The sequence below is a fragment of the Lycorma delicatula genome, chromosome 6 (assembly GCF_047948215.1).
Source record: "Lycorma delicatula isolate Av1 chromosome 6, ASM4794821v1, whole genome shotgun sequence".
Lineage (NCBI taxonomy): Eukaryota > Metazoa > Arthropoda > Insecta > Hemiptera > Fulgoridae > Lycorma > Lycorma delicatula.
The window spans coordinates 48192563-48213374 of NC_134460.1; the positions used below are offsets into that span (position 1 = coordinate 48192563).

The 20812-nt window shown below is 31.7% G+C and overlaps 1 protein-coding gene across 1 annotated transcript in view; it reads right to left on the reverse strand.

Moving 5' to 3' along the window:
- The window catches only part of LOC142327047 (protein O-mannosyl-transferase TMTC2-like), a 478982-nt gene that overhangs the window by 407308 nt on the left and 50862 nt on the right, over positions 1–20812 (reverse strand). Inside the window, exon 2 of the mRNA XM_075369816.1 lies at positions 18922–19031. Coding sequence (XP_075225931.1) covers positions 18922–18998 — 77 coding nt within the window. The 5' untranslated portion in view covers positions 18999–19031. The remainder of the gene's footprint in view (positions 1–18921; positions 19032–20812) is intronic.

The following is a 20812-nucleotide window of genomic DNA, read 5'->3' on the forward strand; positions in this document are numbered from 1 at the left end:
GAGAGTTCCAACTTTTCAAATCCTAGTAAAAGCAGTTTTTTTTTTTTAATACGGATTTGAATACTAGATCGTGGTACTTTACGTACTTTACGTACACTCGTAGATATCACGCTCATTCATCCTCTAAACTAATACATGACGGTGATTCTGGGAGGTTAAAAGGAAAAAAAAAAACAATTTTAAGCCGATCATAACCTAGTTTGGTTTGGCAGTTTCGTTTGCCAACCTCGTGTAATTAACGTTAAGTATACGAATTATAAATATTATTCTCTAACATTGGAGGCGATTAATAAAATTCACCGCATATAGCATGCTAAGTGATGATGAAAGTTGAATAAAAATATTTCTATAAAAAAAATTAAACCAAGGGCAAAACATCTGACCCTTTATTTTTATCGTTTTCGTTCATCTATGCTGTTAATTTATTCTGTATATCCTGATTGGCCCTTTCAATTAATAAAATGTTGAAAATTTGATTAATTTTTTTTTATAAATACGGTGAATTTGATTAATCGCCTCCAATGTTGGAGAAGAACATATATAATTTTTATATTTGACGGTTATTAGACGAGGATTGTTGGCGAAGCGAACGTAGATTATGTTTGTCTGAAATTTAAACTTCCTTTTTTTTTACGAAATAAAATAATAGGTTCTCGTAATCTATTTACCTTAGAGATTGTAATTGGGTGATTCCTTTTTTTTAATTTCTAGTTATCGTTTTGACCCCCACCAGAGCTTATCAGGGTTAATCGACTTATACCAGCAAAATTCCAAAAAGCAAATATTTTGGCCTTTCACCAACGTATTTAGTATGTGTCGACGACATTCATATACATATTATAATTGTTGTAATGATTTTTAATATTTTTTTTTTTATATGGCTTTAGGGTAATTAATTGTATTTATAAGACATTTTTACGTTAGTTAGTTTCTCAATATCCTGATCGGACTGCGGACACGCTTTCAATATTTCCTGTAATTTCTGCGAGTTCATTTATTTATTAGTTTCATTTAAAAAGAGAAAATATATTTTTAGGTTAAAGGTTGTTATGTGACATGAAATTTTTGAATATATGTATTGATGACGTAATAGGATATCGACTGGGATTTTGATGGGCGTACTGCGTTGTAATATCACCCTAATCTAATAACGAATGTTTTTGTGTATTAGTGAAAATTTAATAATGGCGTTAATGTTCATAATATTCTTGCTTTTAACTCTGTAGAATTAAGGCTTTTCATTCCTCCATGTCACCGGACATTTACGCCGTTGTTAAGTAACCTTGTTATTAAACAGCGGTTGTTATATCGTGTTGTGATAGGCAGGTGCTTCTGTTACCGGTTTTACCATCCCTTCTTATCATCGTAATACTCCCCCCCTTTTAAACCCCACGAACCGTACTAACTTCCCTGACTACATTTAATTAATGTAGCTGAACAAAGGCGTAGCGTCAGTCCATTGTGTTTGGATTAAATATTCCACTTCCTCGACATTTTCCTTTCCCCTTTAAACTTTGTGAAAAGTGAAATTAATATCGGGTCAAAGGTTAGGTTAGGTTACTTTAACTTAAAGGATGAAGTAAGAGTAAATGAGAAAGACTTTTACTAATAATGAGGAACACTGATTTAGACATTTAATTTAGTTTTTATTACAGGTAATACATAAATGTATAAAAAAATAATATCAACTCTGGTTGTTGCAATAATCTTCGTTATTAGGGATTTTATTATACTATAATTGATAAATATACTAAATATAATTAACTAAACTGCCTTTCAAATAATGTTGAGAAAACCTTATAAAGTAATCGTTTAAATACCGTGAATTTATTACACTTAACATGAGCGTGATTACTGGAAAATTGGATTTTCTATTCAGGAGGTTTCTGGACAGAAACTTCCAGAATAGATTGCTTATGATGTGCTAATATTAAAAAAAAAATCGAAGAGAAATGAAAAATGGTACATTTTCTGTGTAAATGTTTTATAAACAAAATTATGAATTAAAATGTACAACCTAAAAAATTTGTTTAAGTTTTATTTTCTAGTATAAACTAAGTTTCAGGGGGTACATTCTCATAGTGAGAATTCAGAAGTACGTGCATAAAAATATCCGCAAATTGGATTATACAAGATGTCCCATGTAAAACGCAACCCAACCTTATATTGGTAGGTATTGAAATAATAAAAAGGCATGTGTAAATGTAAATATAATTTTTATTATTACCATCCATTAAATTACATTTAGAATAAATGTTGAAAGTGGCCGCCATCTTCTAGAATACAAGCTTCAATTCTTTTTACAGCATTTCTTGCAAGTTTTTACAAAGTTTATGGCTGGATGTTTAATACAGATTGTTCAATATTGACTTTCAATTGTTCAAGTGTTCATGGTTTGTTGCTGTAGGCTTTTTCTTTGAGGTAACCCCATAGAAAAAAATCCGCCGCAGTCAAATCTGGAGATCTTGGTGGCCGCAAGCCTCGACCGATAACACGATTACCAAAGAATTCCTCAAAAAAGAAATCAGAAGTTGAACCTGCGTAGTGCGATGTCGCACCGTCATGTTGTAGCTAGCAGTGTCTGTCTTCCTCTTCCAAGAGTGCAATGAACTGAATAAAATATCTTGATATCGTTCTGCATTAATGGTGTACTCGAAAAAAATAGGACCGATTATTTTCTTCCGCGATATCGCTCACCACACGCCCAACTTCTGCGGGTGTAATTGTTTTTCGTGATAAACGTGTGGATTTTCAGCGCTCCAAATTCTACTGTTTTGGCTGTTTACGTAGCCATACAAATGAAACCGTGCTTCATCTGTGAAAAATAACGAATCCATAACATTAATTCCCTCACGCAGAAATCGACGGAACCGTTGACAATATTGTAGCCGTTTTTCCTTGTCGGGCTCAAGAAGTCGATGAACCGTTTGAATGCGATAACGTCGTAATTGTAATTGTTTGCTCGCCCGATGAAATTAATTTCAGCAGACAAACGTCTGATCGATTTATTTGGCGAGGCGAGTAATCGGTCTTTGATTTCAGTGACTGTATTCAACACTGACGCAGATCTTCTGTGTTCCTTGTTATTAACAGAACCGGTCTCTCTAAATTTTGCAACTAACCTTAATACTGACGTTTTGTTAAGAGCTGGTTTATCTGAGTACTTATGGCGAAACAAATGTTGCACTGCAACCACTGATTTCGTAGTGAAGTATGACTCAACAATGAAAACACGTTCATCTAGCGAAAACACCATCTTGTCTCTAGCAATACACTGAACGATATGATTACATTGTTGTTACTATCAACAATATATCGCGTCGCCGCAATGTTCAGATGTTGGATATCCATTTCAGTAACGAGTAGGGGAGTAAGCCTGACTTTTAAAATTTCATGGATGAGTGATTGATGGGTTGCGTTTTATATGGGACACTCTGTATTATGCAGTATTGGAATTATTACGTTTATTTTACAATCAACCGTTTACGATTTCTACAACTTAAGTCGTCTGTCGCAACCCAGACTATACAGTAAACGACATATTAAGTAATTTTCAGTTTATAACTTCATTAAATCATTTTACTTTGTTCTTCATGACCTTCTTAAGTTTTTGTAAAAAAATCTAGTCCATTAGTCCGTTTGGTCATCGATCATTTACCGTTTTACATTTGTCTCTCTATCCATTAAAGGTAACTTATAAATCATTATTTTATAGTCTTTAACCTTTAATTTATTAATTCACTTTAACACAGTACCCAAATTCTCGACACAATAGCCTTTCGCACATGAATTTTCATTCTTTTATTTTTTCGAAGAGATTCACAGCATATAAATAATCTATTTAATCTGTTTCTTCTTCTAAGCAGCACTTCTTTCTTGCTGACATTGTTGTTCTCAATAATAACCCCAACATTAATTCATAATTTTATAAATACCTTTGCTTATACTTGAAAAAAAAATCATGTACATATCTATCTACAAGATGTGCTCCCTGATATAGATTAACAAACAACATTTCCTGTTTTCCGCTGAAGTACTTCCGACGAAAATTCCTGCACCCGTCTCCACTGATCTTCCAACGCTAGCAATAATTGATCAGAGTGTCCGGTGTCAATTCCTCCATGCTTGCTCTCATCCTCTGCACCCTCCATTACAGACAATGGAAAATTGCGTGTTCAGAAGTATCATCTTCCGGAAAGTATATGCAATACGGTGTAATTCTTCTACTGAATCTATGCAAATAGCTCTCGAGTTACCTTGTCCGGTGAGAATTTACAAAAGATAGAAATTTATTTAATTAAAATTTTTCCTTTTATACAATCTAGTAATTGAGGGAAGGAATTTCTTTGAAATGTTTAATTTTTACTAGATTGAAAAGAACGCTTTGGTGAAAAAAAAACATTGTGCCCGCCCACATTCATTGGTCATTGATTTTCTAAAATTTATCATTAATGCGTCGCATCTGCCTTGAGTAAAGGTTTTCAGAATCCTCTGAGTTTTTTTGGTGGGAGAAGGTTTTTAAATACTCCTTTAGGTGAGGGAGCTTATCATAAGTTCCCGTGTTCTTTTGTCGTCAGCCATTTGTTTTTTTTATGCTTGATCATTTTCAAGCATAAATAAAAATCATAAATAGAAAACTACAGTAATAAGCCACATAGGCTTGTATTCTAGGCGTTTGAATAAGTGTGTTCTAATAACTGATGTGTTCAGAGAAATTGTTTTGTTAAGTAATAATCCTGTTTGCTGAAGTTTCTCTGACTTAAAGCGGGTTGTGCTACTACTTTTTAAATAGAACAGAGCGTAAAAAAAAATGTATAAAAACTGACCGAATTCATTTATAAATAAAAATGTAAGTAAACGTACCATTACTGATTTATTTGATGTTCAAACAGGATTCCCGTTTTCCTTTAGGAATTGCTCTGAAAAAACTTCAGTTATTTTAATTTTAAAATTAAATTCTTAAAGCAAAAATTCCTTGGATTTTAAAAATAATTCTACTGTAAATAATATTATAAGTGCGGTCGAAATTTAACTAACCACCCATATGAACACGATTAATGTTGAATATGGTTTATATTCTGGTGATTTAATTTTAATTAATTCTTGTTGTGTTCGTGATTATTATATTTCAAGCGCAGCGAGTAATATTTTTTCAGAGGTTGGTAATTCTGGTTGGTAATTCTCTCTCCCTCTCTCTCTCCCTCACTCTCTCTCACCCTCTCTCTCACTCGCTCTATCTCTCTCTCTCTCTCTCTCTCTCTCTCTCTCTCTCTCTCTGTGTGCGCGTGTGTGTGGGTGGGCGCGCGCGCGCGCGCGCGTGTGTGTGTGTGTGTGTGTGTAGTTTTCTTCCGCATGTCAGTGAGGCTGGTGATCTTGAGACCAGGAGTATCTGATTCTTTGTTGCTCATTGTGGTTTGTTGCCTTTAAACTATTCTTTTATGTGAGATCAGAATGGTGTTAACTTTAAAACAGCGAATATTTCTGGGTCAGTATGTCTTCCGTGAGCATGGTTAATACATACAGATAATGAAAGACCAGTTTTTCTTTAGATTTTCACGCATAACGGTTCTTTAACAACATTGTGTAAGTGCGCTAATTAGAGATTCAGGAAGACGGGATCGGTAAAGGACTAAGAGCGAAGTGATAGACCATCAATAATTGATGAAGAAAACCTCAAGACACATCAGCTACTTTGCAAAGTAGTCCCAACAAGTCCATTCAAAAGTTAGCCTGACAGAAAAAAAAAATATGTTGCAACTGAACCACGACAGTTCATAAGAAGCTCAGTCTCATCCCCTTTAAATTGAAAACGGTTCAAACGTCACTGGCCAACTGTACTGTGGAAACTGAATACTGGGAAGATTTTTAACATTTTCTAGCGACAATTTTGACAATATTTTGAAGTATGTTTTGGATTCCAATGAGATACGGTTCTATTTATCAGGATGTATGCACAAACAGAATTCAAGTTGTTTATGGTCTGCTACCCACATGTGGAATATCAAATTCCTTTACATGAACAGAAGATCGGAGTATATATTGCAATATCGAGATGAAGAATATTTGGTTTATTCTTCCCGATAAATTCAGCTTGTTATTGTGAAATCGTTCACCATTTTATGGGAGAGTTAAACAAGAACGAGATTAATAATGGTTGGAAAAGACAGCGCGACCGCGCATACATCCAGACAATCCATGAAGTTACTATAAGAGGTTTTTGGTAATTAAATAATTTCTACTATGAAATTATTTAATTTCATAATATAAATATAAATGAATAATATAACAAAAATAATGGAATTACATTTACGTTAAATAAAATAAAATAGTATTAAATAAATATATATAATCTCTGTTTAATAATAATGGACTTCGCGTGGGGACTGTATGTGAGCCTAGAGTGATAAGGTGGTGCGAGCACCTCATGCGAGGCTAGACCAAACATCACCATCAACAGGTAAAAAAGAGGTACCCCTATGGTGCTGTTTTAGTAGTCGCAATGGGGTACTCTTATAATATCTCTACAAACAATAGTCCGATTTTTAAAATTCAAACCACAAATTTGTTACTAGGTTGAAGGTTACCTTTTGCATGCGTCAACACTCGATTTAACAGAACACGGTTATTAGAAAATGTTGTTATATCTTCGCAACCAATATTCCGATTTTCAAAATTGAAACATCGTATTTGCTAGTATAACAGAAAACCATATCGCTAACAGTAATTGCTAACAGTAAACATTGCTAACAGTAATGTTTGTTAGCAATGGTTTTTTTGGCAGTCCAGTTTTTTTAATTTTTAATGTTTATCTCTTGTTTAATTATTTTTATGCATATTTTTTATAGTCTATTGATAACTGTTTAGTAATCAAAATGTCTATCTAAGTACATATGTTAAATAAAACCTTTTATAAATAGTTTTTGGTGCATAATCTTACTTTTCGATTTATGTGTTACTTAGTTTTAACAGTCAACATATTTTTACACATATTTTTTTTGCCTTACGTTTACAGTCCTCTTAAATTGAATTCACTGCAACGTCAGTCCCTTAAAGTAATTTTGAGAGTAATTAAAGTTTTTTAGCGCTTAATTTAGGAAACATACGAGATTAAGTTAACATAAATATGTAATTGTTCATAAACGAAATGTTGTTTAGATAACAAGCGAGATTAAAAATACTGAATGCTAGACCGATGAATGATAGCACATGTGGTATTAAATGAAGCATACAACAGTTAAGTTTTTATCTTAAATAGTTTCTTATACGTTAATGAATATGAGCGATGTAAATATTTCTATTTTACTGTTTGATTTATATTTATATTACATTACGTATATTCTGTAAAGTTTATGCGCGCATGAATATTTCATTAGAAATGGATTTTAGTACAGCGTGTATTAATCTTTATAATTTAGTTAAATTTTCCTGAGAGAACTCGAATGTTAATTCTTTTTAATATTCTTTTAAAATTAAAAAATTAAATTAGCGGATTGTTTCACTTTTAAAAAAAGAATCGTAAAATAACGATATTATTAAAAATGAAATTAATTTTTAAAATGTGAAAATGACGAACCGAGTTAAGGATGTGTCTTTTTGATAACTTGTAAAATAAAAAGATATATTTATTAAGTGAATTATGGAATACGAAGAGGATTATTTCTATTTTAGTATTCACAGCTTAAAAATTCTAAAGTTTTAAAACCGGACGGAATAAAATAAGAGAAATCCGGGTTTCTTTACACTGTATGAATTTAAAATAGTGTTAAAGAAGGAAGGGAATTTTTTGGTTCGAGTAAGAGTTCTATACGCTCGGGGGTTTATCACTACAGGCTCAAGTATTCATTAGCTCATGAATGGTAATGCCGGGCGTCTAAAGTAATTTAAAACCAATTCAAAAAAGGGGAAATTGGAATGCGAGACGAAGGCAGAGGCGGTCCTAAGTGAACTGATGAATAATGCAGGATAGCTCGACACCCTGTCTGTCTTAACCCCTTAATTCTAACTCCACCCACCCTGACCTCCCTTTTTCTCTACAAAACATGTTATCATTACTATGCAGTTGGTATGTCATTCATTCAATATCTTTTTCCATTTTCTAAATAAGAATTAAAAATATCTTTTATACGTATAATTATCGTATATATAATTAATTAAGATTTGACTTTTATTGAAATAATATGGTTGTAATTTTATATATATATATATATATATATATATATATATATATATATAAAATTTTAAGTATAGAGAAATTATATATTTTAAAACTTAAAAAATATAGAGAAGTAAGTGACGCAATTTATTTTTATTTAAACCCATTATTGAAGTGAAACATGGTTTAAAACAGCCTTACATTAAAGAATAATTTTTGAAAAATATTTCGTGAAGTTTTTAAAACTTCGAAAAAATATATTTTGCAGATGAATTAGGTTTATATATGTAGTAAGTTAGTCAGGGATTCTGCAAAGCGTTTGTTCCTCACGGTTTGACAAAATCCTCTTAATTGTGAAAATATTAAATATTTTACACATATTCATTAAAGGAATAAAATTAATCACTTTACGTCAATATATTTCTGTTACCATAGCGACAGAAATATAATGAAGTAAAATTTACTTTCCCGTGTATATAGTACTATAGCTTTAAAAGGGAAAGTATTTTCATCGGTCCAATTTGGGCATATGCGGTTTTCACCGGATCTTGAAGTTTTGACAGTTAAGAAACCCAAAAACCGGATGTAGATGTTCGTTTTTACGTCCTGTATGTTCGGTGTCCCATTTAAGTTGTCTTATATCTCTCCAGAAGTAATGGAGCATTTTTTACCAAACTTGGTCACACAACGTCTTTATATGGGGCTTTGACGCCATTAAATTTTCAACTAAAAAGGTCAATCGGGTAAGACTGTAGAGCAAGGTCACCCTCAGTATCTAAAGATTTCAACTAATTAAGGCCGTATTCTTCTTAGGCAGGCAAATGCAATTAAGAGATAACAATATTTGCAGAAAAAAGTTTTAAAAAATCGCACCCTTACCCCAAAAAATGCTGTTGCAGTCGTCTGCTATGTTGTGACGTCATAGATGAGCAGTAGAATTAAATAAACGAATAATATTTAAAGTGTAAAAAAGTAACTCGGTCTGGCTGGATCTAGCGTTATGCTATTGAAGAGAAAATTTCCTTCGGATTTACTTGGTAAAAAAAAGAACCTCTTACTGGAATTAGAATTAAGTAATGTCCAACATCTAGAAAGATGTTTTTTCTTTCTTTTACCTCTGGTGCCAGCCCGTTCTGGTTATTGCTTCAGATGATGACATATGAATGGCAATTTTTGTATCGTGTAAAAAACGCCAAGCCAACCGGGATTCGTACCCGGGACCTCCGGATGAAAGGCCGATATGCTACCACTCGCGCCACGGGGCCGGCTTTTTTGGTAAGTTAAAAAACTTACCCTAACATCTTCCAATATTTCGTTTCGTCATTAAATACTGAACGTTTCCGATTATGTCTCTGATTGCAGAAAGAACCAGTCCCTTAAATTTCTTTATCAATCGTTGAATTAAAGATTTATTTCATAGTTTTACCCGGAAACTGCAAATGAAAACTTTCTTGGTTCGTGGCACAAAAAAAGACTTAGTTGTTAAATAAATTTCCGAAATAAAATTTTTTCTTTCGTTTTCAAAACCTTATTACCTCTTATTACCTACAAACCTCTTATTAAAAACACAGAACTAAAAATTAACTCGCTGTTTTCAAAAAAGAAATAGAAAATTTTATCAGCTGATTATAAAACAACTATAGATAGTGCTGCTGCCAACGTCTTCATCCAAAATTATTGTATTAATTTTTTTAAAAAGTATTTAGCTTGGGTTACATCTTAAAACAACACCTAATAATTTAATTTACTTGTTTTAAAACAAGTAATATAAATTAATAACAGTTCTTAAGTAAATTCATATATTTATTCCCTCGATAAATAAATTCCGTAAAGACTAAGTAAATTAAAAATTGAAGCGTTATTATCCTGCGTTTCAGTGGATTAATGCTTATCTAACAATGCTAAAATTATCTATCTAATGCCATAAGAACTAAAGGCATAAAAATGACGTCATAAAAATACGTTACGGTAATGCTTGAGATAACCACAATGGTACTTCAATAAATTCGTAGAAGTAAAAGAACAAGAGGAGAAATAAAGAACGATTGTGTTTCTAGATATATATAAGAGAAAAAAAAGAAGAAAAATATGGATCGTTGAAGAAAGTCCTGTTTCTTTCATTGGAGGAGATCCTTTAGAATTTAAGGATAATTTCAGAAGAACAGAGCCATAATTAATTATAATTAGTGATAATTTCAAAAGATGAGACTTAATTTTTTTTTTAATATATTGATCCAAAGCCGGTATCTGTGAAACTGTTTACTATGAAATTGTTGTCGGGTTTTTGAGCGATACAAAGAACGTAAACCGGTTTCTAAACTGGCGTTTAGAAAGGTGAAAAGTATCCGAACTATAATAATTTCTTAGAATTCCTGTCATCTTATGTAATTGAAGTAAATATAAATTTTTGTCTATTTGTAAAATTAGAAAAAACTGATCTGGATAGCACAAGATTTCCTGGTACGCCAATTAAATTACATATACACATTTTTTAAAATGAAAAGTACGTTAAAGTTTATTTCACTAATAACTTCTGATTTTTTTTCATATTTTTTTTATTGTTATTGAATTATTATTTATCGTAATTTTTTTTACAGTCAGAGGTTAATAATTATTAATAAATCAATATATTTAAATTAAAAAAAAAAATAAAGGAGATGAAGTCTGATTCGAACCGACCTTTCCTTTTTAAGATCCAAATATTTTATTAATTAAAATTTATTTGGCTATTACTGTGAAACTAATGAAAATAAGTACCTTTTATGATATATCGTTGAAAAGCTCTCAATGAAGGCTTACTACTGCAGTTAAGAAGTTTCCAAAAAAAGCCAAACTTTTTGGTTCAGTCGATTGCAATCTAAAGGGAAGATGCACAGGTAGATGTTACAACAGTCCTAAATCCAAAATTTCAACATCCTGCGGCTAATCATTTTTTAAATTATGCGAGATACATCCGTACGTACACATGTCGCGCCGAAAGTAATCAAAATGGATACAGGGATGGTCAAAATTAATATTTCCGTTGAAATTTGAAAATCAACATTTTTCGCGATCGCAGTACTTCATTTACTTCGTACAAAGAAGTTAAAAAGGTAACATATTAATTTGTATCATGATGTTATTGTGTTTAATTGTACTGTATTTATTAACGCATTTTGTTATTATTTTATCAAATAAATTGGATTGTGTTTGTTATTTTAACTGTGCCAGTAAAATAGAAAATACATAACCGTAATTAATAACTGTTAAATTTATTGGAATGAATCGTATTAATATTTGCAAATAAAACAATCGATCATTGTTATATAAACTATTTTACTCATTTAACCTATTCGTATCAATAATTCATATAAGCCAGAAGTTATAATAATGGATTTAATTTCTCTAATGGTAAAATATTTATTTACAAATAAATGTATATTATTAATTTCCTTTAAAAACCTCTACAACCACCCACAAAACTGACAATATAAATGTTCTTGAAAAACTAAAATTTACATAAAATAAAAAAATGAGATTTGATGACATCTACTAGTGGATGTCATTTAGCTTACAAAATATATAAACAGTATTTAATTACAATTCAAAGAAAATGTTGTGTTTTTAATTAAACAACTTTTCATTTATTTGTTAAGCATTATAAAAAGTAAAAAAAAAAAAAAGGTTTTAAATCTTCCTAATTAATCCTAATATTAATTAGGCATTTTAGCATTTTAAAATTAACAGTAAATACAGGGAAAAAATTATTTAAAACTATCTCAAAAAAAAAAAATATATAAATAATTTTAAAATTTTAAAAACACATACGCTCAAAAAATTAATATCATGTTTTTTTTTAGCGATATTTATTACACATAATACATAATACAGAAAAAGTTAATTTATAGTATGTTTATAAAAAGTAGATAACATAGTTGTAGGACTCTTCCGTCACGCAGCTTTTTTCTGATGCGCGGCTTACACACGTACAACTTAATTAAAAATATTTATCATTTTATTTAGATATAATAATTTTTATGTAGTATTTAATTCAATGATTCTAACTAAAGCGCGCGCGAATACCGTATTTCATTCGCGCGGGTGTGGCGGTACTAGCAGGAACTTTAAATACTTTTTTACACTTTAAATGTTATTCATTTATTTATTTCTACCGTCACATTAGTGACGTCACAACATATCAGACGACGACAGCAGCTGTAAGTCAGTGATGCACTAGCGGTTATTGGTGTGAGAGGGGGTACTAATGATGCAGTATACCCTCTTAGATGCTAGTTTATTTCGATCATTTTTGGGGTGGGGGTCCGATTTCGTAATTTTGTTTTGGTTGAAATTATTAGTTTTTAATTGGTGCAGCAAAGTGGTTGGTGGTGAACTATTCGAATTAAAAAAAAACTTTTTTAAGATTAAAGAAAAAATCTTCACAACAAATTCGAGTAAAACAAAAAAATAAACAGTCCTTGAATGTAGCTGTAGTAAACAGCGTCTAAGCCTTTCAAGTGTTTCCATGAAACTTTTTACATGAAAGAAGTGGTATTAGGCATAAAAACGTTGAGAGGTAGTGTGTTCGAGTGTATTTAATTTTTTTTTTTTGACGTCAAACTGATGGATAAGTTTTTTTGTTTCAAAATTCGTGTTTTTACAATCGATTCCGATTAAAGAAGCACAAACAAATTGTACTGTACATGAAGAAGGGTTTCTAGTGAACACCCTTAATAAAGCATAAATATAAAATATAAATTACATATTCATAAAAAGTTAATACAAATAAACACACTTCCAACAAACGGGATCATAAAAATTCAAGAGATTACAATAGTATAGTGAAAAACAGACCAAAAAGGAATCTACAACATTAATAAACAATTTATAGAGATAAACAAAATATTCAAGTAACATAACAAATTCAAGGAAAGAAATAGAAGGTTGCTAGGTCCTCACTAAGGCCAAGATGTAAACACACGCCTTGTAAAGATGTTTAACACACGTCTGATACCGAATCAGTTTAGTTGCCAGTCAGATATCTGAAATCCAGCCGTACTGGCGTTCAGTCACTAGATATCTTCGCTGTTGTCTAGGGAATTAACTGGTAGAAAATTCACATGATTGACTAATATCTGTCTGTAACATAAAGCGAACCATTTGATCTCGTCACGAACATAAGGCGGTCCAAGATGTTGTGAATTTCCTCATTTGGAGTGAACCACGATACCCTTTCAATGGATCTCTCCAACGGGTTCTGAAAACATTGTATAATCTCAACGTTACTTTTGCAATTCGTGACTCGTAGCTGTATGCCAAATGACCAAACCAGTTTTAGAATCAGCTTGTATATTATTACAACAAAAAAGTTACATGGAAAAGATTTAATAAATCTTTCATTAAGTGACGATTTATTTCTGTAGATAGAATTACTAGGCGTCGCAGACAGGTGGATGGACAAGATCCCTCATCCCAGAAGTGAAGGCCAAGATAGGGAGGAAGTCCGGAAACATGTCGTAGGAACTCACTCAGTTTTTTTTTTTGTGTAAATAGAGTAACTGAACCATGAAATATAATGTCTATATATCTTCTATTGAATACAGATAAATGTTTGTAGATAAATTGCACTTTGTATGATAAATCATGATAATGCCTCTGTATTCCATAATTGAGACACAGATAAAAATAATATGTAAAAACCATGTTTATATGAACTGTATTTCCTTGTAAAGAAAATGTGTAATAGTTGGACCTGGCCGACATAGTTGGATTGGCCACTTCACTCTAGGAGCTAGAGGCAACCAACAGAACAGAGAACTGACCTGTAACATACACTGCTGGTGGTTGGGAAGACCACAAGAACTAAACGAAACAGAGAGCGAAGGGGTGAAGGACAGCCCTTTGCAGAGCCATCACTCGTCTGCATCTGAGCGGATGGGTGCTGGTGATGAGGCACGGGTACTCTTGACTCCCTGAGCTCAAAGTCATCCCCGAGGTTGTGCTATTCTTGACTGTTGATCTGGCCTCGGGTGAGGAGATACGGTGAAATAGGAGTTTTAGTCGGTAGGGTACAGGCATACATAGGTTCTCATAACATCTAGCCGAACCTGTACAAGTCCGACACTCACCCACTTTGTGGGGGTACGTAAATGTATTTCTCCGCAACACTGTAAAAAAAGAAGGTTTTTGGATAAACGTTTATTTTTTAACTGTTAACAAATGTGTCGAAAAAGAATAAGATCTTAATTAGGCGAAATCTCGAGCGAGGGTAACCTTAGTCTACAGCCTTAGCCGCGTGATCTTTTAAGTTGAACATTTAATGGCATTAATTCCCCATATATAAGTAATCTGACCAAGTCTGTTCAAAATCGGTCGAGTAGTTCTGGAGATATAAGATATTTTTGAGGGCGACACCGAACATACACATGTAAAACGAACTTTCGAAAAAGTTTCATCCGGTTTTTGGGTTTGTTAGGTTCTTAGATGTCAAAACGTGAAGATCCGTTCAAAATTGCATATGCCCAAATTGGATCGATTACAATACTTCCTTTTTAATTTTTGATTTATAAAAAATCAACATAACCCCAACGATCTTAAGGATTTTTGAAAAAAAAACTAATATGATCAATGAATATACAGAAATATTTGAGCCAAATTTGAAGAAAATCAGTTAGGTCAATCCTGAGAATGGCCAAAAGGATTGCTACACACATATCTACGCGTATTCATACAAATGTACGTTTATTTTGGTTTAAATGAACTAATTGGATCCTAAAACGTAAAGATTTTCAAAAAACTCGATTCTCATAATTACATATCATTCCGGTAATAGAATGAGTGCAGATGCGAATGTTACATGTGGCATTCGTATCGGTGGCATCCTGACTGATGCAAGATTGAGGTCCTTAAAGATGATTTCCGGATAGCCCCTAAGAGCTAGGTACGGTGTTGGGGATGTGGCGATTGGATCCGTCACGAGGTGGTTGTCTTCCCCTTCGGGGTCAGGATGGGCTACCTCAATACACATCACGAACACGATTTATTTATTCTTCCGAAACAGGAGATTTTCCAGAGCTTTTTACACAGATACTCTGTGTTTTGAAACTATTTATTTCAGTCGTAGATTGATTTTCTTGTCGGTGGTAATTTACGTATTTTATTCTGAAACGTTGCTGCACGACAGTAACCGAGTTTGTTTTGGCTAATTCGAGCATACACAAAGTTACATACTGTTATTAAATGCTGAGCTCGGAAGAAATAATTATGTAGAAGTCAACATAAAAATAATAATTTTCGTTCTTTAAAACGCAATCGTTTATTTAATTTTTTTTTTTTTTTTTAATTTTATATTTAAAAACTAGTACGGCAGTAAATAAGTTAATGGAAAGGAATTGTTAAAAATTGAAGTTTGAGATGAATTCAGTGTCTTAAGGGGGTAAAAGGGCATGTTTCCGAAAAAAAAAATTGCTGGTGAAAAGTACAGCGCACAGTTCAGATTTCTGTGAGAGATGGTATAATAAAACGGATTGGAAGCAATCGGGCGCAACAGGTGAGCAGAATCTTTCTCTTTCAATCCCATCCCAATATTCTCTCTAGACTCCACCTAACTCGCTCTTTCTTTCTCTAGCTTTACTATATATCTCCCTCGGTTACTCGGTTACCTACTTGTATTCTTTTTTATTTCGTTCTTCTCACCTTTTCGCAATCGAATTATTTTTCTTTCTTTTATTTTTTTTACTTTTGCTCTTACCGTTTTTTATATTTCACATTTTTTCCTCGTTTATAATCTCCCCATTTCTTTATATTTATTTTATTGTTAAAAATATATATCGGCCAAATATAGACAAATATTGATTTTATGTTTTCTTTGTTTGACAATATTACATTGTAGTTATTATTACTCAAATTACCATCTACATTATTAAATTTGTTTTTAAATATCAAACAAATTTCTTTTGTAGAAATGTCGTCGTGCTTTAATTTCTTCTTTTCATTTCTTTCAACAAAAAAATATTATTTACATGAAATATTTATTTGAAAAGATACAAATATTACAGATTTAAGAAAAAAGTATCAAAATAACCTGTTTTTATTACAAACGAAGAATTTATTTATTTTTTTTTTACGTGGAGCAATCTTTTTAAAATATTTGCCTACGTATTTTATATGAATGGTGTTATTACATGCGCGCGCGTATTATTGTGTGTAAAAGTATTTTTTTATTATTATTAACAAACATAAAATATTTTTTACTTCTCTTAACAATTTATTTTTCAACGACTTGCTAAATAATTTTTAAAGTTGAAAAATCAAACTTATATGTTAAAATTTCTTATTAAAATTTATCTATAGGGGAAAAAAATTCGCTTAAAAATAATTAGTTAATTAGTGTATATCTACACTATTATATAAAGAGGAAGAGAATTTTTGTTTGTTAATGATGAACAATAACACTACCCGATCCATCGCAACCAATCTTTTACCCATACTTCTTGTGATAACTGGGAAGGTTTTTAGATATATTTCATCTCGAAGAAAAAAATATACACATATATATATATATATATATATATATATATATATATATATATATATATATGTGTGTGAGTGTGTGGATATTTTGCATATTTGAACAAATCGCATTATACTAAGGATATTAAAAATTCGGTATAAATGTATCGAATGCAAGGTGACAACGTTAGAAAAATTGAAATTTTTGTGCTTTCGTAGTCAGGCCGAGAAGTTTCTGTTTGTGCCTTGTAATGGATATTCTTCATACAACCAATCAGTATGGTGAACTGAATGAAAGTGTAATAGCATCAGAAAGAACGTGAATCTTATGGATTTGGCGTGTTGTTATTCAACAATGTATATAGCTTAATGAAAAAGCAATGATAACCGCTTCACTTCTCAATTTAACACGCAAACCTGTTATTTTTTAAAATAGTTATGTACTTCTCCTATTTTTGAAAAAATAGTTATTTTTTCGTTTATTTGAAAAATGTAAATGGTTAATCAGCAATATCTAAAATCAAATTTAGAATCAGCAACTTCAAAATGTACTGAGTGTAAGTTCTATAAAATCAATTTTAAATATTTTTGGTTTTTGTTGTCACCACTAAAAAAAACAAAAATAATACGATTTTATTTATAAACTTTACATAATAGAATTTGTGGCTAGATTCCGAAAAAAAATCACAAAATTAAATTTGGAAATTATTGTAGAAAAGTTCTTCTTTTTTTAAAATCATACTAGGAGTGTAAACAGTTGAGTATTTTTTTTTATAGATTGATAAAATTCCGTTCATCAGTTTTGTCAAATAATTGATCCGTTAATCAGGTTTTACTACGGACCTTCCAGCTCCGGACCATGTCACCGTTGCTTCGTTTGTTTTTGATATAGCAATTCTGGCCGTTCTCGATGAGTCCCACTTGACCTCGACAAAGCTACAATCGGTGCTAAACTCGATCGGCGTGTGGATAGCAAAATGGATGATAAAAGTAAATCCTAATAAGTCAAGTCGTGTTACGATGAGAAGGATGACTGTCCCCGAGGGCCCAGTCCATCGGACTGGTCTAGTGGTTAACTATCGCAAATCAGCTGATTTCGAGGTTGAGAGTTATAAGGTTCAATTCCTAGTAAAGTAGTTATTTTTATGCGGATTTGAATACTATATCGTGGATACCTATATTCTTTGGTAGTTGAGTTACAATTAACCACACATCTCAGGAATGGTCGAAATGAGACTGTACAAGACTACACTTCATTTACATTAATGCATATCATCCTCATTCATTCTCTGTATTTACACTTTACGGTGGTTACGGAGATTAAACAAAACAAGAGAGGAAAGAAAAAGAGAGTGTCCCCGAGTCCATCAGGAAGGCGTCTTCATTCCGAACTCTGACTGGGTTCGGTATCTTGATCGGTGTTTAACGTGGAAGTACTGTGTGAAAGAGAAAAGGAAACAACTTTACACAAGCATAAAGGGCTTTATTAGTTGTTTGTAGGAACTCGTACTTGTCGGTGTCCAACAAAATAATATTATACGATGTGATTCTAAAACCGGTTTGGGCGTATGCCTTACAACTATGGGCTCACGAAGATTTAAATTAACGTTGAGATTATAGATTGTTTTCAGAATAACCCTGCGAGATCCATTGCAGAGGCACCGTGGTTTGCTTGGAACGATGAAATTCACGACTTTCTTGGATTGCCTTATGTCGTGACGGGATAAAATGGTTCGGCTCTAGTTAGAGACAGCGATTAGAAAATTATCAGAACTTTCTTGCAGTTGATCCCACCACAACAGTGATGTTGTCCGCTGACTGAAATCCCAATACTTGCTGGATTTAGGGTGTTTGAATGACACTTGAACTGATTCAGTATCTGATATGTGATGAATAGTTTTCGTATGCCTTAATGAGATGCCTAGCTCTCTCCCTGCTATTTATTTCCATGAACTTATGCTACTATTTTATCTCTATATATTGTTCAATAATTTTATAGATTATTTTTGGGTTTCCTTTTTCATTAGAATTTGAGATCTCTTGCATCCTGGTGATCCCAATCAATGCGAGTGTGTTTATTTTTACAGACTTTATTGTATATATGTGGTTTATTTATATATAAATAAACAATGTACGTTTTATTGAGGCTGTTCGCTAGAGACCCCTTCAAGTGCTTTTTGTAATGCGATTTATTTGTGGTTTCTTACTCGGAACCACATTTTGTGAAACAAAAACATAATTAGTCAAATAAGATTAAAAAATAATTATTTTGTTCCTACCTGTCATCGTAGACAAAACCAGCATCAAGTGTATTGTGATAAAGTAATGCAGCTATGATGCAAATAAAGCTGTCCATTTCTAATTTTATCCTTTTATAAAAATCGTCTTCCTGCAACAAATAAAACATTGTTATAATACAAAAAAAAAAGTATCAAACTTCCCAACATTTATATTATATCCCTAGCGCTTTCGGTTGTTCGACCATCCTCAGGAGAAAAATGGTTTTCGTAATTCAAAACATTAAAACTTAAACATAAATTAATGATAAAATATTAAAAGCATAACAACTGGCCGTCATTGTAGAAAAATAATTACGTCACTCAGTAAGAATGTCTCAGTAGTTATGAATAATAATAGTGGGAGGGAGATAATCACCCACCGAATAGTCTAGCGGCGTCTTCGCAAATCAGCTAATTTGAAAGTCGAGAGTTTGAAGTTCTAGAAAAAGTAGTTACTTTTATACGGATTTGAATACTAGATCGTGGATACCGGTGTTCTTTAGTGGTTCTCTTTTTCTCTCTTTTTCCTGTTTAGCCTCCGGTAACTACCGTTTAGATAATTCTGAATGAGGATGATATGTATGAATGTAAATGAAGTGTAGTCTTGTACATTCTCAGTTCGACCATTCCTGAGATGTGTGGTTAATTGAAACCCAACCACCAAAGAACACCGGTATCCACGATCTAGTATTCAAATCCATGTAAAAATAACTGGCTTTTTTTTCTTTTTTTTTTTTGTTACATGGATTTGTTTACTAGATCGTGGATACCGGTGTTCTTTGGTGGTTCGGTTTCAATTAACCACACATCTCAGGAATTGTCGAACTGAGAATGTACAAGACTACACTTCACTGACACTTATACATATTATCCTCATTCTTCCTCTGAAGTAATACCTGACGGTAATTCCCGAAGGCTATACAAAATAAAGGGAAGGGAGGGAGATAATCAAGTTAGGCAACTTGATGTTTATTTATTATTTGTTTAAATAGAATATCTTCTTCAAAATTTGATTTGTAACTAAAAATAAGAAATAATTTTTTTTATTTGAAATAAAATTTTTAAATTCAAAACAATATTTAATTTTTTTTTTCTTCTAGAATAATATTTTAATGTGGTATCTATTTTTATAAAATGTGATCATAACATTATATTTTTTATCAAAAATAGTAATTATCACGTGTTATATTTACTTTATTAAAAAATCATATTTAAATTAATTTATTATCTATTTAAGATATAAGTATTTAAATTGTAACAAAGTTCTCGATTAGATTTTAATTACTTTCTTGAAAAAAAGGAAATATTACCTTTGCAAATTTCAATAAGAAATAAAACGATTGAATTTTTTATTTTTATGTTTGTTTATGTGTCCAAGCCGATCTGGAAAAGAAACAAAACCTTTCAAAATATTATTATTTTCTTTCTCTTCTTTCGTAATAAAATGTAATATTTCATAATATTCTTTCAAAATTTATATAATTTAGTAGATTTTTGTGTCGGAGATTATCAAAATTCAGCTCTTTACTAAATCACTAAACTTTTGGATGTTTATTTTTCTTAACAGAATGTTACTCTATTAAACCTATAGGATTTCCCATGGTAAATTATGTGGAAATTTTTTAAAACTAAAAGTTACATGATCTAAGTAGATCACTTGAATTTACTCGTACATATATATTTTTTGTGGTCACCATTGCACAGAATTCATATTTTTGAAGTAATGTTATTCATCCTGAAGTCAGATTCATATTCAGTATTATTCACGAAAAATTAAATTTTAAGAAAATTATTTAAAGAAATTATAAGATAAAACATGTATATCTTGCGTAATAAACAGCCTCAGTTTGAGATTGTTGGTTATCTCTTTAAAAATATATAAATTATAATT